General features: G+C 44.6%; 1 protein-coding gene across 3 annotated transcripts in view; it reads right to left on the bottom strand.

Moving 5' to 3' along the window:
* PTPN12 (protein tyrosine phosphatase non-receptor type 12) overlaps positions 1-10060 on the bottom strand; it is a 101911-nt gene extending 91851 nt beyond the window's left edge. For 2 of the 3 annotated variants that reach the window (XR_012882408.1, XM_075857338.1), the window contains exon 1: positions 9597-10057. Coding sequence is in view for 2 of the 3 variants with exons in the window: in XM_075857338.1 (XP_075713453.1) it covers positions 9597-9695 (99 nt within the window). In the remaining variant the exon portion in view is untranslated. Of the gene's footprint in view, positions 1-9596 lie in introns of all 3 variants that reach the window. The other variant, XM_075857339.1, reaches the window with a different exon arrangement.
* Positions 10061-25929: the final 15869 nt, after the last annotated feature.

Below are 25929 nucleotides of genomic sequence, written 5' to 3'. Positions count from 1 at the left end.
CGGCCCGAAAGACGGCCGAAAATAAGCTGTGTGAACATACCCTTACAGTGCCTTGTGAAAGCAATTAACCATTGGTGTTCTTCCCGTTTTGTTGCATTATAGCCTTGAGTAAGGGCCTGTTCACATCAGCGTTCGGTTTCCATTGACAGGTTCCATCAGACCTTTCCATCGGAGGAACCCATCAACGGAAAGGCAAACTGAAACCAGAGATTCCGTTTGCATTACCATTTATTTCAATGGTCTGTGCTCTGCAGGATGCGATATCAGACTAGAGTCTATGGAGTGATGCGTGAAAAAATAGGACATGTCCTATTTTCTTACAGACCCTCCACACAGTGTCCATTGAAACAACGGCCGTGTGAATGACCACATTGAATTATATAGGTCCGTGCGACGGCCGTTGTTTCAACAGCCGACACACAGACATTTAACACATTCATGTGAATAAAACATTATTGTGCATAAGTATTCACCCCCTGAAAGTAAACACTTGGTGGAGCCACCTTTTGCTACAGTTACAGATGTAAGTCTCTTGGGGTTTGTCTCTATAAGCTCAGCACATCTAGACACTGGAATTTTTGTCGATACTTCCAGGCAAAACTGCTCCAACTCCCAGGTTAGATGGGATGCCTTGGTGCAGTCTTCAAGTCATACCACAGATTCTTAACTGGGTTGAGGTCTGGGCTTTGACTAGGCCATTCCGAGACTTTTATATGTATCCACTTAAATCAGGGGCATACTCAACATTAGTGGCCATAGGAACCACCGAGGGGGACACGAACATGTAATCTATCCTAGACAAGGCACCTCTGGAGGGGTAAAGTAAGAATATTCCTCGACACTAGGATGTCGAACCCTCCATAACTCCAACCACCCCAACTCAGTTATTAGTCTATGCAGGATTCAACGACACCGGAGCCCCCCTGACCTATGAAATTTATCAAGAGTCTGATCCAAGAGCATATTATAATCTCCCATACATAAAACCTTAGCCTCAGGATAACTGGACAAAATTCACAGCAAGTTGTAACACAGATAAAGTAGCCGGCGGAGGGAGGTACACCCAAAGAAGCATAAAAAGGTATACAGTTAATATAAGCATGCACAAAAATGTATCTACCCTCACTATCAGAGAGAATCCGGGACACCTCCCATCTGACTGAGCGATGCACCAATATCGACACCCCACGTGAATATGTGGTATGAAACGAATGACGGGCCCACTGAACACATGACTTTTGTAACCTCCCAATAGTATCTGGTGTTAAATGGGTCTCCTGAAGATACAAAATGTGTGGTGGACCAAATATGTGCAAAAATCGCTGTCCTTTTACGAGACTGCCCTAGCCCCTGGATATTCCAGGACATTACCTTTAGGGTCGACATAAGAAGAATGTATTTTTTTTTTAGTTAAACAGTTAGTGGATAGGTGATTAAACATTGTTCTAATTTTTTATTTTTTTTTTCACGAGTCAGGAAATATTATAAATTAGATTCGAATTTATAATATTTCCCAGTGCTGGTCACTAGATGGAGCCATTCCCAAAATTGCAGCATTGCATGTGGTAAAGCAACCACATTGCTTTATGCTGCAAAATTGGGAAAAAATCCCTCGCTCTAGTGAGCTCTCAGAATCCCCCCCTCCTTTATCCTGGCTAGTGCCGGGAGAAACGAGGGGATTGAACGGTCAAACCTCCTACACTGTGTGTCGCCATTTTTTGAGCTAACACACAGTGTGGAAGGTTTACATACACTAGTAAAACACACTGAAACACGAACATACATAGAAATAACTTACCTGCTCCAGTCGCCGCCGCTCCCTCCGCTCCGTCTGCTGCCGCTGCTCCATGTGCACAAGTCCGGAAGCCGCGACCGGAAGTAGTAATCTTACTGTCCGGCCGCGACTTCCGGTCCACAGGAAAATGGCGCCGGACGGCGCACAGTTCAACTTGGACTGTGTGGGAGCGGCGCATGCGCCGTTCCCACACAGACGGCGTACACCATAGTGGATGGAACGGGCCCCGTTCGCATTCACTATGGGACTGGAGCTGCCGTATTCCATGTCTGCATGTGTCGTTAATCGACACATACAGAAATGGAGTAAAAAATGGCAGCCCCCATAGGAAAGAAAAAGTGTAAAAATAAAAAAAAGTTAAAACACAAACACACAATATAAAAGTTTTTAATAAAAGACTAAAATCAAACTGATGTTAAAAAAAAATATTTCGTGACACTATTCCTTTAAGGCCAGGATCACACATACAGTTTTGATGCAGATTTTGATGCGGTTTTTGGCTATATTTTTAGAGAAAGTCAGAAGTGGACACAAAAGAAAGGAGATGCATCAGACTTTTCTCTATATTGGTCCTTCCTTTTGGATCCAATTCTGACTTTGGCAAAAAATAAAACGGTCTCCAAACCTTGTGTGTGCGATCCTGGCCTAACAGAAAGCATTGATCACAGGGGCAAGATATTGCAATTCTTGGGTTATTACTGAACTGGCACAGTTGCTTCTTTGAAACACGCATAGGCATTACTTTGGGTAATTTACTTGGTACTACTACCAGATTACACAGCACAGCTGGCTTGCTGTGCATTAAATCCCTTCAGACCCTGCATGTTTGTTAGTGCTCCTTCCCTTAAATATTTCTATTGCCGTGTAGGAAGAAGGTTGTGGGTAGTAGTGGCAACACACTTCAGTTCTATGCAGTCATTTTGAAAAATAGCCTAGATTAAAAATATACCACTTTTATGTATGCCCAGCTACTATGAGTCTACATGGTTACAGACAAACAAGCAAACCCATTGTGGGTTGATCATGAATACTCCCTTCTATCTATTCCCTACGTCTTGCTTACCTAGTAATAGCCTGATGTGAACACCCATTGGAATGGCGACATGAGATCACACTGTTAAATCTAATCTGACATGTGGGTAGTGTTTCAGCAAAAACCCCCCTCAAGTCCCCCCTGTGACAGACGGTCCTGCTTTTTGGTAGAACAGCACCTATCATAAAAAAAAAAGAAAAGAAAAAAGTCCCAATCCTTCCTTAGGCAGTTGTAGATGTGTATTAGATATACAGTACATATACATTCTTGCTGTATTGTATATCTGTCCTATTTTGCGACTTTTCCTTGCCTCTACTGGTTTCTGTAGATGTTGAGGGGGGGGGGGGGGGGATTCCTCCTGGTGTGACAGAAGAGCTGTCTGTGCTCTGACCAATCAGATGTCTACTCCTGTAAAGCTTCCTCCTACCCATCTGGTTTATTTGTGAGTATGCAACTTTCTGAACATTTATATATTGAAATGTACTACCAATTTGTGAAAAAGAAAAAAAAATATAAGTAACGTACGCTTTAACGGAGTTATCCAAATTTTGTAAATTTATGTCAATTTTTTTAAGTTATGTACCTTTCTAATATACTTCGTTTTACTTCCTCCTCATTCTGAAGATCTCTGCTTGATTGTTTTTATTCAGTATTTATTTAGGAAAAAAAAAATTTGAATTCGGAAAGGTGTACATAGCCTTTAACTGATTGAGGACGCAGGATGGGAATAATCGTCCTGAGTGGCAGGTGCTTGCCGCATTAGGATGAGCATTCTCGTCCTGTGTGACAGGGTGTCCACGTGATCAGGAGCGGGGCAACAGCTAGAATACACAGCCGCAGTCTCGCTCTAAGGGTATGTTCACACGGCCTATTTTCGGGCCGCAAAATTGGAAGCAGAACGCCTCCAAACATCTGCGGTCTGTTCCGACGGGCCGTCTTTTTACACAGCCGTTTTGAAAAACGACCGCGAAAAAGAAGAAGTGCATGTCACTTCTTGTGACGTTTTTGGAACAGTTTTTCATTGGCTTAATAAAAAAAACGTCTGAAAATCAGGAGCTGTTTTCCCTTGAAAACAGCTCCGTATTTTGAGATGTTTTTTATTTTGTGTGCACATACCCTAACAGCGGAGAGACGAGAAACCTTCTCTCCGCCATTAACCCCTTGAATGCCACGATCAAAGCGGACGGCGGCATACAAAGTGAAAATGAGAAAGGGAACTTTAATCCCGTCACAGGAAATCCCTGTGACACGATCGAGGCCCATACCTTGTATGACCAGACAGCCCAGGGTCCATTGAAGGACCCCGGGGCTGTCTGACCTTATTTCCTGTTAGGGCATACTGAGTTATGGCCTTACAATTGCCTGTGTATAATCAGCACACAGGCTAATGTACTGGCATATAGATATGCCAGTACATTAAAGTTAAAAAATAAAAAATGAGAAATCCCTCTATGGGATTAAAAAAATAATAATAATCTGTAAAAAAATAAAAAAAATACACAGTAATAAAAAATTTTTTTTCATTAATACACTTTATAAAATATAAGCCCAAAACATGAAATACACACATATTTGATATCGCCACAACTGTAACAACCTGTACAACAAATGCATAACATTATTTACGATGATCAGTGTGCAAAATTTGTATTTTTATAAATTAAACGATAACGTAAACGTACCAAAAAAATGGCACCCACGTAAAGTAGGACTTGTCCCGTAAAGAAAACAAAGTCTCATACAGCTACGTCGCACAAAAAATAAAAGGTTATGAGCCCCGGGATGCAAAGAGGGAAATGTACTAAAAACGTTCTGTCCTCAAGGCCAAAATTGGTTGTATCCTTAAGGGGTTAAAGTGTACCTCCAGTTTTTGACAACAGACAAGTCACAGGTTTTCATCAGCAGGAATCTGGGAAGCCCAATGATCATGATCAAAGACTAGGTAGCCTTGTTAAAAAGGGTAAGGCTAGGTTCACAAAGTTTTTTGGCGCGGAAGCCGCTCAGTAAAACTCGCCAAAAAACGTCCGAAGATGCCTACCATTGATTTCAATGGGAGGCGGTTTTCTCACGCGAGCGGTAAAACCGACTCGTGGGAGAAAGGGACATGCCCTATATTCGCGCGGTTACGCCTCTGACCTCCTATTGACATCAATGGGAGGCAGAGAAAGCATATTTTGCTGCGTTTTATGCCCGCGGCGCTCAATGGCCGCGGGCGAAAAACGCAGCGAAAATCGGCATGCAGGCAGAGGAAAATCTGCCTCAACTTCCAAACTGAATTTGGAGGCAGATTTTCCGCCTGCAAAAAACTCGTGAAAAAAACGTGTGAACCCAGCCTTAGGCCCCATGCACACGAACGTAAAAACGCCCGTAATTACGGGCCCATAGAGTTCTATTAGCCACGGGTACCTCCCCGTATGCTTACGGGAATGTGCCCATGCCGTTGAAAAATATAGAACATGTCCTATTTTAGGCCGTAATTATGGCACGGGCAGGCCCATAGAAGTCTATGGTGCTCCCGTAATTACGGGTGACTACGTGTGTGCACCCATAATTACGGGAGCGTTGCTAGGCGACGTCAGTAAATAGTCACTATCCAGGGTGCTGAGAGTTAACTGATCGGCAGTAACTGATTCAGCACCCAGGACAGTGACTTCCGATCACAATATAAATCAACCTGTAAAAAAAAAAAAAAAAAAAAAAAAAAAAAAAAAAAGAAGACGACGTTCATACTTACTCAGAACTCCCTGCTTCTTCCTCCAGTCCGGCCTACCGAGATGAAATTTCAGCCCAAGTGACCGCTGCAGCCAATCACAGGATGCAGCGGTCACATGGACTGCCGCGTCATCCAGGGAGGTCGGGCTGGATGTCGAGAGGGATGCGTCACCAAGGCAACGGCCAGGTAAGTATTAATTTCTTTTACCTCGGAAAGGGCTGCCCCTTCTCTCTATCCTACACTGATAGAGAGAAGGGGCTGCCGATTAGTGCAGTGCAATTTTGCAGCGAAAATGTGCCCCGTAAATACGGGTGCAATACGGGTCGAATACGTGTGACACCGGACCCGTATTTACGGAAGGACAAAAATACATTCGTGTGCATGAGGCCTTAGTCTAATAATAATAATCTTTATTCATATAGCGCCAACATATTACGCAGCACTTTACAATTTAGAGGGAACATGAAACAAACAATATCAGACATTACATAGTGACAAAGTTCATTTACAATGAAAGTTTGCAATGTGGAATAGGTCACCTCCAACATATTCCATCCACATTGTGCCATAAAAAGCCGCCTCCACTCACATTGTAATTTCTGTCTCAGACACCCACAGGCTATGGACAATTTCATGTGAAGAAAGGTGCAATAGCGACAACTTTCTACTCGGTTGTGCCTGTATAGATAGACGGCATAGATATGCATATCTCATTGTAATCTTTAATAACATGGAAGCTTAGGACATACTTTTATCAGTGGGTAGTGCATTTAGCCTTAAATTATTAGGTTGGGTTTTCATTAACCGATCCCAAAAATGTCCTAGATTCGTGGCTGAGAGTATACAAAGAGTTGCTAGAGGCCATGAGTCAGAGAATATTCTCAGGACCGAGACATTCTTTATTCAGATCCAGAGTTAAATCTTACCATTTCTAAGCGATGATCACATATAAAACTGGCCACAGAACATACTTCACATCAGAAAACTTATTTAATAACAGAGCTACATGGTTTTACCTGCACCATTCTCCATGTAGAGTCTGTGATCAGTATAAAAATATAACATGTATTTGCAAACATAGGTTATATATTCTGGGCCATATGACAACCAGTGTAGGAAGCATTACTGTAGAGTGATGGTTGGGTAGTGTAGCTGTCACATAGCAGAACATGCTTTATAACAACTAGCAGAAATATTTAGAGCTTTCAATAATGAAGCAGACTGGTCCATATCAACAGCCTGACATCCTGGTAGTGACGACTGGACCACATCTGGACACTGACATCCCATTAATACTGACGAGGACTGGACCACATCTGTACACGGACATCCTAATGATTCTGAAGAGGACTGGACGACATCTGAACACTGACACCCCATTAATACTGAAGAGGACTGGTCCATATCTGTACACGGACATCCTAATGATACTGAAGAGGACTGGACCACATCTGAACACTGACATCCCATTAATACTGAAGAGGACTGGTCCATATCTGCACACTGACATCCTATTAATACTGAAGATGACCGGTCCGTATCTGCACAATGACATCCTAATGATACTGAAGAGGACCGGTCCATATCTAAACACTGACATCCTATTGATACTGAAGAGGACTGGACCACATCTGAACACTGACATCCCATTAACACTGAAGAGGACTGGTCCATATCTGTACACGGACATCCCATTAACACTGAAGAGGACCGGTCCATATCTGTACACTGACATCCTATTAATACTGAAGATGACCGGTCCGTATCTGCACACTGACATCCTAATGATACTGAAGAGGACCGGTCCATATCTGAATACTGACATCCTAATGATACTGATGTGGACTGGTCCATATCTGAACACTGACATCCTAATGATACCGATGAGGACTGGTCCATATCTGTACACTGACATCCTAATGATACTGATGAGGACTGGTCCATATCTGTACACTGACATCCTAATGATACTGATGAGGACTGGTCCATATCTGTACACTGACATCCTAATGATACCGATGAGGACTGGACCATATCTGTACATGGACATCCCATTAACACTGAAGAGGACTGGTCCATATCTGTACACTGACATCCTATTAATACTGAAGATGACCTGTCCGTATCTGCACACTGACATCCTATTAATACTGAAGATGACCGGTCCGTATCTGCACAATGACATCCTAATGATACTGAAGAGGACCGGTCCATATCTAAACACTGACATCCTATTGATACTGAAGAGGACTGGACCACATCTGAACACTGACATCCCATTAACACTGAAGAGGACTGGTCCATATCTGTACACGGACATCCCATTAACACTGAAGAGGACCGGTCCATATCTGTACACTGACATCCTATTAATACTGAAGAGGACCGGTCCATATCTGTACACTGACATCCTATTGATACTGAAGATGACCGGTCCGTATCTGCACACTGACATCCTAATGATACTGAAGAGGACCGGTCCATATCTGAATACTGACATCCTAATGATACTGATGTGGACTGGTCCATATCTGAACACTGACATCCTAATGATACCGATGAGGACTGGTCCATATCTGTACACTGACATCCTAATGATACTGATGAGGACTGGTCCATATCTGTACACTGACATCCTAATGATACCGATGAGGACTGGTCCATATCTGTACACTGACATCCTAATGATACTGATGAGGACTGGTCCATATCTGTACACTGACATCCTAATGATACCGATGAGGACTGGTCCATATCTGTACACTGACATCCTAATGATACTGATGAGGACTGGTCCATATCTGTACACTGACATCCTAATGATACTGATGAGGACTGGTCCATATCTGTACACTGACATCCTAATGATACCGATGAGGACTGGTCCATATCTGTACACTGACATCCTAATGATACTGATGAGGACTGGTCCATATCTGTACACTGACATCCTAATGATACCGATGAGGACTGGTCCATATCTGTACACTGACATCCTAATGATACTGATGTGGACTGGTCCATATCTGTACACTGACATCCTATTAATACTGAACACTGGTCCATATAAGAACATTGACATCCTAACGAGACTGAAGCAGACAGGTCCACATCAAGAGCCTGAAATCCTAATAATATTGAAGAGGACTGGTTCACATCGCTACGACGACATCATAAGGATATTGAAAACTTCCTTCCTGCCATCCAACTCATATCTAGTAAATATCTAAAGTGTGTAGTCTGAGAATGATCCATAAAGTGTGGTCCAACCAATCAGTAAGGAGACAGAGAGCCCATGTGCCCATCAGCAAGGAGCATCTGACACAATGCAGGACTGGCTGTGTTACATGGGGGTGGGGCCGGCTGTTTGACACAAGGCAGGGACAGGGTTTGGGGGAAGAGCACTTTGATGAGAATAGAAAGCGTCCCATGTGCACCGCACATATCAATGACAACTGGAATGTCATTGTAAGGGACAGTCTATAGAATGGTCTGCCTGATAATGGGTGACAAAGACCAGTCTAATAAGCTGGTCACATACTGTCCTAGCTGTGTGATCCTCAGAAGTACAGAGGCTTAGGGTGGGTCACTTAACTCTGCCCATATCTCCTTACAATGAGAGCATTGAAAACCACTGCAATCACATCTGCTCCACAAATGGGTTAATCGATACAGCACTTCCTGCCATTCTACTAATAGGAGCAATAATGATGAAGTAAGACGCAGGTCGGAGGAGGAAACCAGTGTGCAGGAAGCTCTGATGAAATCCACCCTCCCCATAAAGCTGCAGGCAGTAATCCATGAAGTGATCAGGAAGGAAGGAGGGAGGGGGAGCGGAGGGAGGAAGGACGAGGGGAGGGGTCCGCCCCTCAAATAGCTCAACATGCAGCCCCCCAATATACAGATAAATGCATAGTAACGATGAGTGAGGAGAGTGCACACGTCCCGCGTTATCACACACGTCCTCTCAGTTGTGTGTGCACGTCACACTCCAGGAACATGCCATAAAACACCAGTCACACGCCCGGAACCCGTGAGCCACCCGCCGCTCTTACCATGAAGTCAAAGGCGAAGTTGTCCTCCCCATTTTGGTCCTTGTTGTTCATGGCCTGCACTTTCTGAATGAAAGTCTGTAAGATTTCCACTTGGTCCATGCTGGCTCCTTACTCCACTCTGCCAGTCACAAGCCTCCCCGTTGACACCTAACTGCTCCAGTGCAAAATAAAGAGCCAGCTCCTGCCACCTGGGTCTCTGTCAGGGTGGGGAACAGCCGCTTTCCTCCTAGCCCCTCGCCATGCGGAACAGCCCCTTCCTTCTCATTTGCCTCAGTCGGAAGAGGGGATGCAATGTGCTGCCGTCCCTTCCTAGAGATACGCGCACCTCCCAACACCGACACTCACTCTAAGGATGCACCGGAACACGCAACACCGGGACCCCGCCCCAGTGCCCTGCCTATTGGCCGACGAGGCTCTCTTTCTGAATCCCATTGGCTGGTCGAACATACAGGAAAAATGGGCGTGGAAACCCAACCCTTTTGCCCATCACAAACTCAATGAGCGGTTGATCGAACGGCCATCTTAGGGCGGGGGAGAGGTGGAGAAAACGGGGTGTGGTCAGAGGCTACAACAGCCAATAGGCGTTTGTGAAGAAAATAATGAAAAGGAGGTGTGGAACGCAGCGTCATCACGTTACCTATTAACTATAAGGCCTCATTTACACACTGCAGATTTGACAGCATTTACAAAGTTATTTTGAAGCTAAAACCAGAACACAGGGGAAATATAATGGAAAGATAAAGGCCTCATGCGCATGACCATTATGGTGTGCACGGCCTGTGATTTGTGGCTCGGACAACCGCGGAGTGTCATCCGCGAGCCGGCCATAAATCACGAGCTGTGCACATGGTCAAGTACATTCATTTTAATGGGCCTGGACCGCAAAATGTGACCCATATAGGACATGTCCTATTGTTTTGCGGTCCAGGCTCCCGGGCAATGCATCGACCGTGGAAATCACAGTCCTGTGCATGGGCCCATGGAATTGCGGCCGCAAAAACACGCTTGTCTGCATGAGGCCTTGGGCCCCATGCTCACGAACGTGCTTTTGCAGTCGCAATTCCCCCCGAAAATCCCCAGGAGAATTGCGGCCCCATTCATTCCTTCGGGGCCATGCACACGACCGTGGTTTCCATGGTCCGTGCATGGCCCAGGAGCCCGGACCGCAGAAAGAACGGACAAGTCTTATTACGACCGTGTTCTGCGGTCCAGGCTCATAGCAAATAATGGCCGCGGCCATGTGCACGGCCCGCGATTTGCGGGGGACACTCCGCCCCCGGCCGACCCGAAAATCACAGCCGGGCACATGGCTAAGGTCGTGTGCATGAGGCCTTATACCAATGCAATGTGTAAATGGTTTCACATACATCGATTTCTCATGTGTTCGACTGCATTTTCCACCGCTTTTTTTGCCTTTTTTTTTTTCCCTCCCAATAACCTGTGGCCAGATGATACTTTAAAGTCTATGGTAAAATATTAGAAAGACCACATACACAGCATTTTGGTTTGTGGTATTTTGATAGCATTTTTGGGACCAGTGGCGTCTTTTTCAAAATGCTCTGGGTATGGTGTTTTTTCTTTTAATGACCAGCCTATTTTAGACATTAATGACCAAGCCATTTTTTACGTTTTTCCATCGTCTCATTCAAAGAGCTATAGCCTTTTCATTTCTGCGTCGACATAGCTGTATAAGGTCTTGTTTTTTGCGGGACGAGTTGTAATTTTTAATAGCACCATTTTGGGGTACATAGAATTTATTGATTAACTTTTATTAACTTTTTGGGGGGGAGAATAGAAAAACCTGCAATTTCGCCAGACTTTTTTGCATCCTAAAATTATGCAGTTTACCGTGTGCTATAAACACAACAATAACTTTATTCAGCGGGTTGTTACGATTGCAACGATACCAAATTTGTATAGTTTTTATATGTTTTACTACTTTTACACAGTGAAAACACTTTTTTTTCTCCATATTTGAAGAGCCATAACTTTTTTATTTTTTCATCGATACAATTGTATGAGGGTTTTTTTTTTCGGGACGACTTGTAGTTTTTATCGGTACCATTTTGGAGTAGATGTGACTTTTTGACCACTTTTTATCACATTTTTTTTAAAGCTGGATTAAAAGAAAACAGCAATTTTTGAAAGTTTTTTTATTTTATTTTTTACGACGTTCACCGTGCAGGTTAAATGATGTAATAAGTTTATAGTTGGGGTCGTTATGGACACGACGATACCAAATATGTGTAACTTTTTAACTTTATTTGTTTGTTAATAATAAAGCAGTTTGTAAGGGAGAAAACTGGGTTTTTCATTATTTTTTTTTTACTTTTTTACTAGCCCACTAGGGAACTTCACTATGCGATCGTCCGATCGCATTTAAAATACACTGCAATACTTCTGTATTGCAGTGTATTATGCCTGTCTGTATAAAATGGACAGGCATCTGCTAGGTCATGCCAGAGGTAACTGAGGGCTACATCTGGCAGCTGAGAGCAGGGAGATTTAACGGATCCCTGCTCTGTTTATTTATTCCGATGCAGCGCCGTAAAAAGGCTATTGCATCGGAATAAGGCCCGTTAGTGGCCACCGTAAAAACACTATGGGGTGGTCACTAACGGGTTAAGAGACATTTTCAATTACTAGCGAAGAAAACCAATACAGGTTCATATATCCAACTCCCTACTGTTCCAATAGACCCGTTCAATCATCCAATCTCAAACCCCCATCTAAATATTATCCTATTGCCAATCAAGGGAGTTACATAAATACAATCCACCACCTAGTACTTAACCCCTTAGTGACCAGCCCATTTTAGGCCCTAATGACCAAGCTATTTTATTTGTTTTTCCATAGTCGCATTCAAAGAGCTATAACTTTTAGGGGGGATTCACACGAGCGTGTATTCGGTCCGTGCGGGCCGCGTGGTTTTCACGCGGCACGCATGGACCAATACAAGTCTATGGGGCAGTACAGACAGTCCGTGCTTTTTGCGCAGCGTTTGTCTGCTGCGCAAAAAGCGCGACAGGTTCAATAACTCTGCGTATTTCGCGCATCACGCACCCATTGAAGTCAATGGGTGCGTGAAAGCCACGCAGGTTGCACGGAAGCACTTCCGTGCGAACCGACTGAAACAGCGCACCAGCTGTCAAAAGGATGAATGTAAACAGAAAAGCACCACGTGCTTTTCTGTTTCCGAACATCCAAACGGAGTGTCTTTGCGATGAGCGAAGCCGGACAAGCGAACCGAACTTCACCGGGTTCGGCCGAACTCGTTTTGGCCGAACCCGGCAAAAAAATTATCGGTACGCGACGTCAGGAGATAGTCACTGTCCATGGTGCTGAAAGAGTTAAATAGTTTCAGCACCATGGACAGTGACTTCCGATCCGAATATACATGAACCTGTAAAAAAAAAAAAAACTTCTGACTTACCGATAACTCCCGGCTTCTTCCTCCAGTCTGACCTCCCGGGATGACAATTCAGTCCAAGTGACAGCTCCAGCCAATCACAGGCCAAGCACAGGCTGCAGCGGTCACATGGACTGGCGCGTCATCCAGGGAGGTGGGGCCCGATGTCGAGAGGCGCGTCACCAAGGCAACGGCCGGGAAGTTCTCGGTAAGTACGAACTGTTTCTTTTTTTTCAACAGGTTTTTCGATATTGTGTTCGGCATTCACTGTCGAGGGTGCTGAAAGAGTTAGCTCTTTCAGCACCAATCTCAAACCCCCATCTAAATATTATCCTATTGCCAATCAAGGGAGTTACATAAATACAATCCACCACCTAGTACTTAACCCCTTAGTGACCAGCCCATTTTAGGCCCTAATGACCAAGCTATTTTATTTGTTTTTCTATAGTCACATTCAAAGAGCTATAACTTTTAGGGGGGATTCACACGAGCGTGTATTCGGTCCGTGCGGGCCGCGTGGTTTTCACGCGGCACGCATGGACCAATACAAGACTATGGGGCAGTACAGACAGTCCGTGCTTTTTGCGCAGCGTTTGTCTGCTGCGCAAAAAGCGCGACAGGTTCAATAACTCTGCGTATTTCGCGCATCACGCACCCATTGAAGTCAATGGGTGCGTGAAAGCCACGCAGGTTGCACGGAAGCACTTCCGTGCGAACCGACTGAAACAGCGCACCAGCTGTCAAAAGGATGAATGTAAACAGAAAAGCACCACATGCTTTTCTGTTTCCAAACATCCAAACGGAGTGTCTTTGCGATGAGCGAAGCCGGACAAGCGAACCGAACTTCACCGGGTTCGGCCGAACTAGTTTTGGCCGAACCCGGCAAAAAAATTATCGGTACGCGACGTCAGGAGATAGTCACTGTCCATGGTGCTGAAAGAGTTAAACTGTTTCAGTACCATGGACAGTGACTTCCGATCCGAATATACATGAACCTGTAAAAAAAAAACGAAGTTCTGACTTACCGATAACTCCCGGCTTCTTCCTCCAGTCTGACCTCCCGGGATGACAATTCACTCCAGCCAATCACAGGCCAAGCACAGGCTGCAGCGGTCACATGGACTGGCGCGTCATCCAGGGAGGTGGGGCCCGATGTCGAGAGGCGCGTCACCAAGGACGCGTCACCAAGGACGCGTCACCAAGGCAACGGCCGGGAAGTTCTCGGTAAGTACGAACTGTTTCTTTTTTTTCAACAGGTTTTTCGATATTGTGTTCGGCATTCACTGTCGAGGGTGCTGAAAGAGTTAGCTCTTTCAGCACCTTGGACAGTGACGGGCGTCGACTAGCCTCATCTCTATGATGGCGGCTGCGCGAAAATCACGCAGCCGCGCATCATACACGGATGACACACGCAGCTGTCAAATGTTTTTTGCGCGCGCAAAACGCTGCGTTGTTTGCGCGCGCAAAAACGCAACGTCCGTCTGTATCTGCCCTTATACTTTTTCGTTTACATAGCTGTATGAGGACTTGTTTTTTGCTGGATTAGTTGTACTCTTTAATAGCACCATTTTTGGGTACATATAATTTTTTAATTAACTTTTATAAACTTTTTTTGGGGGGATTATAAAAAAAAACTGAAATTCCACCATTGTTCTATGCGTTTTTAAATTGAAGCCGTTCACTGTGCGGTGTAAATAACATGTTACCTTTATTCTATGGGTCGGTCTGATTACGGCGATACCACATATGTAGAGGTTTTTTATGTTTTACGACTTTTGCACAATGAAAACACTTTTGAACTAAAATTATTTGTTTTTGCATCGTTGCTTTCCAAGAGCCGTAACTTTTTTATTTTTCCATCTATGTAGTGATTTTTTGGGCTTGTTTTCTGCGGGACGAGACGTAGTTTTGATTGGTACTGTTTTGGGGTGCATGGCACTTATTGATTCATTTTTATTATGACTTTTTTTGGGGTCAATGGAAAAAAATGGCAATTTCGCCATTGTTTTTTGCGGTTTTTTTTACGCTGTTTACCTTGCGGTTTAAATTACATATTAACTTTATTAATGGAGTCATTACGATCGCGGCGATACTATATATGTGTACTTTTTTTTTTTTTTACACTTTTACTAAATAAAACCACTTTTTATGGAAAAAAATGGATTTATTTTTTTACTGTCATTTTTATTATTAATCTTTATTTCACATTTATTATTTATTTCACTAGTCCCACTAAGGGACTTTACTGTGCGAACTTCAGATCGCTGCTATAATGCTTTGGTATACTAAGTATACCAGAGCATTATTACCTGTCAGTGTAAATCTGACAGGCAATCTATTAGGACGTGCCTCCGGCGCATCCTAACAGGCATATGTCCAGGGCAGACCTGGGGGCTTTTATCAAGCCCCCGGCTGCCATGACACCCCATCAGAGACCCGCGATTGCATTTGCGGGCCGCCGATGGGTGACAGAGGGAGCTCACTCCCTCTGTAAACATAGTTAAATGCCGTGGTCGCTATTGACGGCGGCATTTAACGGGTTAAACGGCCACGATCGAAGTAAACTTCGATCGTGGGCGTTGGAGCAGGAGCTCAGCTGTCATCAGACAGCTGAGCCCCGGCTCCAGCCTGCACGGGAGACCCGTGCAGGACTTAGACTAGGCTCACGTGAAAAGGCGTCAGCCTAGCCTAAGGCCCCTTAGTGACGAACGTGAAAAGGCGTATTGCTGGTCACTAAGGAGTTAAAGATCTGGAGACAAGCTGTTTTCCAATAAAAGTACATTTATCTTATAACGAAAACTTAGCTTTAAAAAATCTGAAACACAATAAACATATCGTGATCCGTTCGGCAGACAGGGGTGGCGCTACGGTGATCCAAAATATCAAAGATTATGAAACGGAAGCACTCGGGATATTACAAGACAAAAGCTATTACATCCTTTTAACTGATAATCCTCTCACCGAAATTACGGGTGACAAGTTACCAGTGGCGTAACTAGGAAAGACTGGGCCCCATAGCAAACTTTTGACTGGGGCCCCCCCTCCCCTGGGTGTCACACAACCCCCCCCCCCTTGTAGATAGTGCCTTTTTTACAGCCCCCCCTGTAGATAACGCTATACAGTCCCCCTGTAGATAACGCCATACAGCGCCCCCCCCTGTAGATAACGCCATACAGCCCCCCCTGTAGATAACGCCATACAGCCCCCCCTGTAGACTGTATGGCGTTATCTACAGAGGGGGACTGTATGGCGTTATCTACAGGGGGACTGTATGGCGTTATCTACAGAGGGGGACTGTATGGCGTTATCTACAGAGGGGGACTGTATGGTGTTATCTACAGAGGGGGACTGTGTGGCGTTATCTACAGGGGGGACTATGTGGCGTTATCTACAGGGGGGACTATATGGCGTTATCTACAGGGGGGCTGTATGGCGCTAACGCTATACAGCCCCCACTGTAGAGAACGCCATACAGCCCCCCCTGTAGGGAACGCCATACAGCCCCCCCTGCAGGGAACGCCATACAGCACCCCCCTGCAGGGAACGCCATACAGCCCCCCCTGCAGGGAACGCCATACAGCGCCCCCCCCTGCAGGGAACACCATACAGCGCCCCCCCTTGTAGGGAACGCCATGCAGCCCCCCCCCCCCAAAAAAAATGCGACCTATAGTGTGTCCTACAAATAACATGCATCCCCTATCCACAGGATAGGGGATACATGTGTAATCGCTGGCATTGATAGGGAGTTCTCCATCACTCACCTCTGACTTCCGGCGTCTGTGTCGGCAGCTCAATAAAAATGAAAGGAGCGCTGGTCACGCATGCGCACAAGCGCGACCGGCGCTCCATTCATTTCTACGGAGCTGCCGACACAGACCCCGGAAGTCCGAGGTTTGTGATGGAGAACTTTAGGGGACTTTCAGTCCCCCGTTCTCCCTATCGTTGCCAGCGATCACACATGTATCCCCTATCCTGTGGAGAGGGGATACATGTCTTTTGTTTAATGGCAGAGCGGGGAGATACCTCCCTGCTCTGCCGTAGTGTTCAGTGGCGTCCCGCTGTAGTAGCCATAGTGGCTGCTAGCGGAGCCTGCGGCCATGGTGGGGGCCCGTGCCGGCGGGCGACACGGGCCCCCTCATGCCGCGGGCCCCGTAGCAGTCACTACGGCTGCTACGGCGGTAGTTACGCCACTGCAAGTTACAAACTTTTTTCGAAACAGCACACGAAGCACTCATCCTAAACAAAAACAAAGGAAATTATCTAACACCCAAGAATATCAATATGCCTTTCTTCTACAATATACCCAAAATGCATAAAAACATTAAAAATCCCCTTGGAAGACCGATTATTTCTGGCATGCAGTCCCCCACATGCCATCTCTTACATTACTTAGACTTATTATTACAAAAATATGTGACTAACCTTCCAAGCTACCTAAAGGATTCAAGTCAGTTGATCAACGATCTCAACAGTCTTAAATGCAAAGAAAAGTTAGTCCTAATCACCCTAGATGTGAGCGCGCTATATAGCAATATCGAACAACTCCCTGGGTCTACGTAGTCTAAGACAGACCCTCAATAAAGATAGAGATATGCCAACAGCACAAGCAGACTTTATCTATAATTGGATGGAATTTATGCTAACAAATAATATTTTTTTAATTCGACCCCAATATATACCATCAAATTAAAGGGATGGCCATGGGCACTAGGGTAGCACCCAGTTATGCCAATATTTTCATGGGTGCTTTTGAAGATATCCACATCTGGATGCACCCATGGGCCACAAAACACATTTGTCTCTACAGGAGATACATCGATTATCTTTTTTTGTTCTGGGATGGGGACTTAGAAAGTGCTACCAAATTCTGCCAATCCCTGAATAACATCACGTGGGGTATCCAATTCACACAGCATTAAGGAAGATTAAATTGACTTTCTCGATCTAACGGTTACACAAAACACACAGAGATTTTTAACACTAACACACTTTAAAACAGTGGACACTAAGGGTATGTGCACACACACTAATTACGTCCGTAATTGACGGACGTATTTCGGCCGCAAGTCCCGGACCGAACACAGTGCAGGGAGCCGGGCTCCTAGCATCATACTTATGTACGATGCTAGGAGTCCCTGCCTCGCTGCAGGACAACTGTCCCGTACTGTAATCATGTTTTCAGTACGGGACAAGTAGTTCCACGGAGAGGCAGGGACTCCTAGCATCGTACATAACTATGATGCTAGGAGCCCGGCTCCCTGCACTGTGTTCGGTCCGGTACTTGCGGCCGAATTACGTCCGTCAATTACGGACGTAATTAGTGTGTGTGCACATACCCTAACAGTTATTTGGAATTCCATAGTGATCACTATTCAAAATGGCTAAGAAATATTCCCTTTAGTCAGTACAAGAGAGTGAGAAAAAATTGTACATTACAGAAAGACTTTTATAAACAGAGTCGTATCTTAAATAAAAGATTTAAAGAAAGGATACCCACCTCGACTTTTAACTGAAGCATACAAAAAGACTGCTATACTAACACAACAAGATTGCCTACCACCCATAGAAACACAACCTTTAGCCAAACAGAACCATCCCAAAGTGAATGGATGCTCAAAATACCGTTTTAATTTTATGACCACCTATAATCATACTCAAAAAGAAATTCGTAACAGTTTATAACTTGCCTATCTCCTACCTAATCTAATAGGCGCTTTAATGTAGATAACTACTGGTTTGTTTTAAAAAAAAACTTTATTAGTGAACAGACATCGCCTCCAGCCATGCCAGGACGTTTATCCGACTCTGCAACAGCTAGAGGCGATGTCTGTTCTTGCGAGATCACGCCGTGCTATGGATCAAGCTGGGCTGAAATGAAGAGAAGTGTATGACGCTGATTGGTGAACGCCCACATGGTGAATAGAAAAAAAACGCCCAGTTGAGCATTTAGAAAAAATATGCATAAATTGAAAAATGTTCATTACTTGCTCATTAATAAACGTTTTTAAAAAAACAAAACAAAAACAGTAGTTCTCTACATCAAAGCGCCTATTAGATTAGGTAGGAGATAGACAAATTATAAACTGGTGACAGAGCCTCTTTAACTTTGCCCTGCATATGTTTTTTCATGCAGTTTAAGACGCCAAACAAAAACACTGTGTGAAGGAGGCCTAAGGCCTGGATTTACACAGCGTTTACTTGCGCTGTCGGTGGCGTTTTTCAGTGCAGTAAAATTCTACTTTTACCCTTTGGCAACATGTGCCATACATTTACAGCGCTATGGAGTTAGCGCAAAGCACTTTAAATGTATGAAACTGAAATAAAGTGGGCACAAGAGTTTTGCCCTTTTCGCAACAGTTTAACCACTTGGTCAACAGTGACAGTGGCATCTAAGATTCACTAAAATTGACGTCCCCACAACGCAAACTTGGGTTGCTGAAGGGTTGCCATAGCAGCCAGGGACCTAAGAGAGGCTACCAGGTTTGCTATGTGTGTTAAATAAACTGTTCAGAAAAAAACAAAAAAAACTTATTTTCCCTGAACAAAATGCTGTATTAGGGCCTGTTCACACGGAGTTTTTTGACACGTTTTTTGACGCGGAAAACGCGTCGGAAAACGCGCCAAAAACGACCCAAAATGACTCCCATTGATTTCAATGGGAGACGGAGGCGTTTTTTTACCGCGAGTAAAAAAAACGCCTCGCGGCAAAAAGAAGGGACATGACCCTTCTTGATGCGGTTTCCGCGTCCAAAACCGCATTGAAAGCAATGGGGACACGTCAAAAAACACCTCGAACTAGTGAGGTGTTTTCTGACGAGTATATTGCCGAGAGTTTTGGAGGAGTTTCTTGCAGTCTCCTGCTGCTAGTCCAGCCCAGAAAGGGGCTGTCATTTCCTGTCTGCTCGTGGAGGCTGAAAAACATCGTGGACAGAACTCAGGGATACAGAAAACCGAAGTCCTGCATCCAAATACAAGTAAGTGCACTTGCTCCTATGTTCCATACATGCTATACATGTATGGAGCTGTGCATTTTTTTTTTTAGAATTTTTTTTTTAATTTTTTTTTCTGATTTTTTTTTTAGATTTTTTTTTTAGATTTTTTTTTTCTATTTTTTTATTTTTAATTTTTTAATTTTGTTATGCAGTTGTTCATGTATGTCATCTCTTTTTTATTTTTTTTTAACATTTCAGGAACAGAAATGACGACAGCAGAGGTGTACCACCGAATGGACATTGATGTTGGGAAATTGATTCAAGAAGTAAGTATACTTTTTTTTTTTTAATGTGGGCCTGTTCACATCAGCGTGGTTTCCGCTGAGGGGTTCCGTCGGTGCTTTCAGTCAGGGGAACCCCTCAACGGAAAGGCAAGTGTGAAGTAAGTTCCGTTTGCATCACCATTCATTTCAATGGTGACAGATCCGTTGACAGAAGGCTGTCAGGCTGGGTTCACACGACCATGTTACGTCCGTAATGTACGGAACGTATTTCAGCCGGAAGACCCGGACCGAAGACAGTGCAGGGAGCCGGGCTCCTAGCATCATAGTGATGTACGACGCTAGGAGTCCCTGCCTCGCTGCAGGACAACTGTCCCGTACTGTAATCATGATTACAGTACGGGACAGTAGTTCCACGCAGAGGCAGGGACTCCTAGTGTCGTACATCACTATGATGCTAGGAGCCCGGCTCCCTGCACTGTCTTCGGTCCGGGTCTTCCGGCCGAAATACGTTCCGTACATTATGGACGTAACATGGTTGTGTGAACCCAGCCTCATGCGTGTGAAAACCTCGGCAAAAACAGCCTGAAAAACCGCCTGGAAAACCGCCTCAAAAACCACGTCAAAAACCACGTCAAAAACCACGTCAAAAACCACATCAAACATGAAAACCTCCAGGGTCAGTTTTTACAGGAGGAATTTTCCTCCTGCAAAAAACTCCGTGTGAACAGGGCCTAATGTAAGAATTTTAAATGTATTTTTTTTTTTTAAAGTACACATAATTGGTATCATTGCAACAACCTGTACTACAAAATGAATGCGTTAGTTATCCTACACAGTGTAAACTGTAAAAAAACAAATAAAAAGCAATGGCGGAATTGTGTATTTTTGTTTATCCCCCCTCCCAATAAAAGGAATAAAAGTTGAAGGGGTATTCCCAGAATCAACAATTAACACCTATGCACAGGATAATACAGGTGATAATTGTCTGATTGCTGGGGGCCCCACCACTGGGACCCCGACTGATTGCAAGAAAGGGGGTCCCTTACCTGCCGTTCCTCTTCACTGATGCACCCCTACAGTGAGGAGGATCTTGAATGGAGCAGCGGTCAAGCATACACCCGCCAGGCCATTGAATGTCTAAAGGACTGACGGAAATAGCCAAGCGCTGTACTCTGCTGTTTTTGTCATTCCCATAGACTTTGAATAGAGCGGCAGTGCACATGCTCATGCTTGGATTATGTACCTTACAAAGAATTTCGCTCAGAGTTGTACATTTATTAATAAATACAGCCTGAAGATATTTCTGCAGACTGTGAAGACTTCTATTTTTGAAATCCCTAAAAGGCAGGCTCCAGTTAAATAATAATAATCTTTATTTATATAGCGCCAACATATTACGCAGCACTTTACAATTTAGAGGGAACATGAAACAAACAACATCAGACATTACATAGTGACAAAGTTCATTTACAATTCAAACCTGGGGAGTGAGGACCCTGCTCGCAAGAGCTTACAATCTATGAGGACATAAGGGAGACACAAAGTGTAATAGTGTTTGTTCTGTACAATGGTCCGGCCATTTTTATACACATGCGGTGGTAACATAAAGCTGCATGAGCCGGTCACCAGCCAGTATCCGTGTATGACGGACATGAAGAGAAGGAGTGTGAGGGAATCTTATTCTGATGACTAATCTAAATGGAGGGCCATGGAAAGGAGTCAGATTAGGGAATGTTATAGGCCTGTCTAAATAGATGTGTTTTCAGGGCACGTTTAAAACTGTGGATATTGGGAATGAATCTGATTGTCTGGGGTAGCACATTCCAGAGGACGGGTGCAGCACGAGAGAAATCCTGGAGACGGTAGTGGGAGGTTCGGATTATGGAGGATTTTAATCTAAGGTCATTGGCAGAACGTAGAGCCCGAGTAGGGTGGTAGACAGAGATGAGGGAGGAGATGTAAGGAGGTGCAGCACTGTGGAGAGCTTTGTGGGTAAGAGTAATAAGTTTGAATTTTATTCGGAAGGGGATGGGCAACCAGTGCAGTGACTGGCACAGATTAGAGGCGTTGGTGTAGCGGTTGGTCATAAAGATGAGCCTGGCTGCTGCATTGAGGATAGATTGGAGAGGGGAGAGTTTAGTGAGGGGAAGACCGACTAGTAATGAGTTACAGTAGTCAAGACGAGAGTGAATCAGAGCAACAATGAGAGTTTTGGCAGTTTCCTCCATAAGAAAAGAGCGGATTCTGGAGATGTTTTTGAGGTGAAAATGACAGGAGCGTGAAAGTGATTGTATGTGAGGAGTAAAGGAAAGATCTGAGTCAAAAATAACCCAGAGACATCGGGCGTGCTGCTTAGGAGTTATGATAGTGCCACACACAGAGATGGAGACATCAGGTTTAGGGAGGTTAGTAGATGGTGGGAACACAAGGAGCTCAGTTTTAGAAAGATTCAGTTTCAGATAGAGAGAGGACATGATGTTAGAGACAGCCGACAGACAATCACTGGTGTTCTGTATTAGAGCAGGGGTGATGTCACGGGAAGAGGTATATAATTGGGTGTCATCAGCGTAGAGATGGTACTGGAAGCCAAATCTGCTGATGGTTTGTCCAATAGGAGCTGTGTAGAGAGAAAAGAGGAGTGGACCTAGGACTGATCCCTGAGGAACCCCGATAGCAAGGGGAAGAGGAGAAGAAGTGGAACCAGCAAATGACACACTGAATGAGCGGTCAGAGAGATAGGAGGAAAACCAAGAGAGAGCCGCGTCCTTGAGGCCAATAGAGTGGAGCATGTTAAGTAGGAGTTTGTGGTCTACAGTGTCAAAGGCTGCAGAGAGATCCAAAAGAATCAGGAGAGAGGATTTACCGTCCGATTTAGCCGCCAAGAGATCATTTGAGACTTTAGTAAGGGCAGTTTCTGTGGAGTGTAGAGTGCGGAAACCAGATTGTAAGGGGTCTAGAATGGAGTTAGCAGAGAGATAGCGGATAAGGCGAGAGTAGACCAAGCGTTCCAGGAGTTTGGAGATGAAGGGCAGATTAGAGACTGGTCGGTAGTTGGCAGCGCTGGATGGGTCAAGTGTTGGTTTTTTCAATAATGGGTTTATAATGGCATGTTTAAAAGCGGAGGGAAAGATACCAGAGGAAAGAGAGAGGTTAAATATTTTAGTGAGGTGACTAGTGACAGCTGGGGAGAGGGACTGGAGGAGGTGTGAGGGGACAGGATCACTAGGGCAGGTAGTGGGACGAGAAGAAGAGAGGAGCCTCGAGACTTCTTCTTCAGTTATTGGGTCAAATGCTGAGAGTGAAGAAGAGGGAGTGCGGGGGGGAAGGGGATCGATGTTACTAGGGGACTGGGAGATAATATCATGCCGGATGTTGTCAATTTTAACTTTAAAATAATTGGCCAGGTCTTCAGCACTGAGATCTGTGATTGGCGTCTGCACTTTAGGACTAAGGAGGGAGTGAAAAGTATCAAAGAGGCGTTTTGGATTATTAGATAGTGTGGAGATGAGAGAAGTGAAGTAGACTTGTTTGGCGCGGTGAAGGGCAGAGTTGTAAGTTTTGAGCATAAATTTGTAATGGAGGAAATCTGCATCCAAATGCGATTTTCTCCACAGTCGTTCGGCACATCTCAAGCACCACTGAAGAAAGCGGGATTGAGGCGTGTGCCAGGGTTGTCGTCGTCTTTGTCGGGTGGTTCGGAGTGTAGTGGGGGCTGCTTCATCCAATGCATTTTTGAGAGTGTTATTATAAAGTTTGGCAGCCAGATTGGGACAGGAGAGGGAAGAGATAGGGGACAATGAGGACTGTAGACTGTCTATGAGTTTCACAGTGTTAATGGCATGTAGATTTCTGTATGTCTGATACGTAGGGATGACCTGAGGAGGCAGAGAATATTTGATAGTAAAGGAGAGAAGATTGTGGTCAGAAAGCGGGAGAGGAGAGTTAATAAAGTCAGAAACTGAGCAGAGCCGGACGAAGACCAGGTCAAGTGAATGCCCGTCTTCATGTGTAGGAGAGTTAGTAAGTTGTGACAGACTGAGTGACGAGGTTAAAGATAGAAACTGGGAGGCAGATGAGGAGATTGGGTTATCAATGGGGATGTTGAAGTCACCCATGATGAGAGTGGGTGTTTCAGAGGATAGAAATTGTGGAAGCCAGGCAGCAAAATGATCCAGGAATTGGCGGGGTGAGCCCGGTGGGCGGTAGACAACTGCCACTCGGAGGGGAAAAGGGTGAAAGAGTCTGAGGGTGTGGACTTCAAAAGAGGGAAATGTGAGTGAGGGGACCGGGGAATGACCTGGAAAGTGCAGTGTGGGGAAAGAAGTATACCTACTCCTCCACCCTGCCTGTTCTCAGGTCTAGGGGCATGAGAGAACTGGAGACCACCATAAGATAGAGCAGCAGGGGAAGCAGTGTCAGACAGGTGTAGCCATGTTTCTGTAAGAGCCAGAAGGTTGAGAGAGTTAGAAAGGAATAAGTCATGAATAAAGGTGCGTTTGTTGCACACGGACCGAGAGTTCCAGAGAGCACAGTTACAAGAGACAGGAGAAGACATACAAGGAATGGCAAGTAGATTTGCAGGGTTTCTATGTGTGGCAGGTAAGTGGTTAAGCTTGGCAGAAGAAAAGGGAGGACCAGGGTTGGGAGAGATGTCCCCTGCAGCTAGTAGCAGGAGAATGGAGAGAGACAGCAGATGGTTATGTGATTTATGAGAGTGTTTTTTATGTTGGGCAGTGGGATGAGATGGGTTAAGTTGACTGAGGAAAGTGAATAGTGAATGGGAACTGTACATGGGGGAGGCCAGGAGAGAAGGACTGATGTGGACTGTTTTTGGGCAAGTCTTAAATGGGCGATAGGATTGAAAACCAAGAGCAGCTATAGTGATGAGAGCGGTGGCAAACATGTTTGTTTACAGATAGTTAGAAATCTAATATTGAGAGCGTGGGCTAGTTTGTCTGGTTTGGTAATGCAGCTTACCTGTCACTGACCCTGTCCAACTGGCATGTATAACTGCCAGGACACTTTGACAGTATGACACTTACACAGAGATGACTTCTGCCTTCGTGCCCCCCTGCACGAGTGCCTTCCCCATATGCTACATCTAAATTTATAGGGGAGTAGATGATCAGATCTAAGCCTAATTAAGCTCGTTCAGCTATTAATCAAATCAACTAGACACATGAGGTGAAAAGCTATGCAGAGATAAACAAACAAACTAGCAGGTCTGGATGATCATAAAACTTAATGACGATCAAACACTTTGACAAAACTTAGAGATAACATTAGACTATATAGCAAGACAGGAAAGCAGAGTACCATAAAATAAAAGTTTCAGCTTTTTGAAATGCAGCTACAGCAGGGATGAGGTTCATGCAGGAATTAAATGGATTATATACCATAAAATAAAAGTTTCAGCTTTTTGAAATGAGGCTCTGTCACCAGATTATAAGTGCTCTATCTCCTACATAATCTGATCAGCGCTGTAATGTAGATAACAACAGTGGTTTTTATTTTTAAAAACAATCATTTTTGAGCAAGTTATGAGCAATTTTAGATTTATGCTAATTAGTTTCTTAATAGACAACTGGGCGGGTTTTTACTTTTGACCAACTGGGCGTTGTGGAGAGAAGTGTATGACGCTGACCAATCAGTGACCAATCAGTGTCATACACTTCTCATTGTTCCAGCTCAGCTTCTTTCACTGCACA

The sequence above is a fragment of the Rhinoderma darwinii genome, chromosome 3, assembly GCF_050947455.1.
Source record: "Rhinoderma darwinii isolate aRhiDar2 chromosome 3, aRhiDar2.hap1, whole genome shotgun sequence".
NCBI lineage: Eukaryota > Metazoa > Chordata > Amphibia > Anura > Rhinodermatidae > Rhinoderma > Rhinoderma darwinii.
This window is presented reverse-complemented; position numbering and strand designations above follow the sequence as displayed.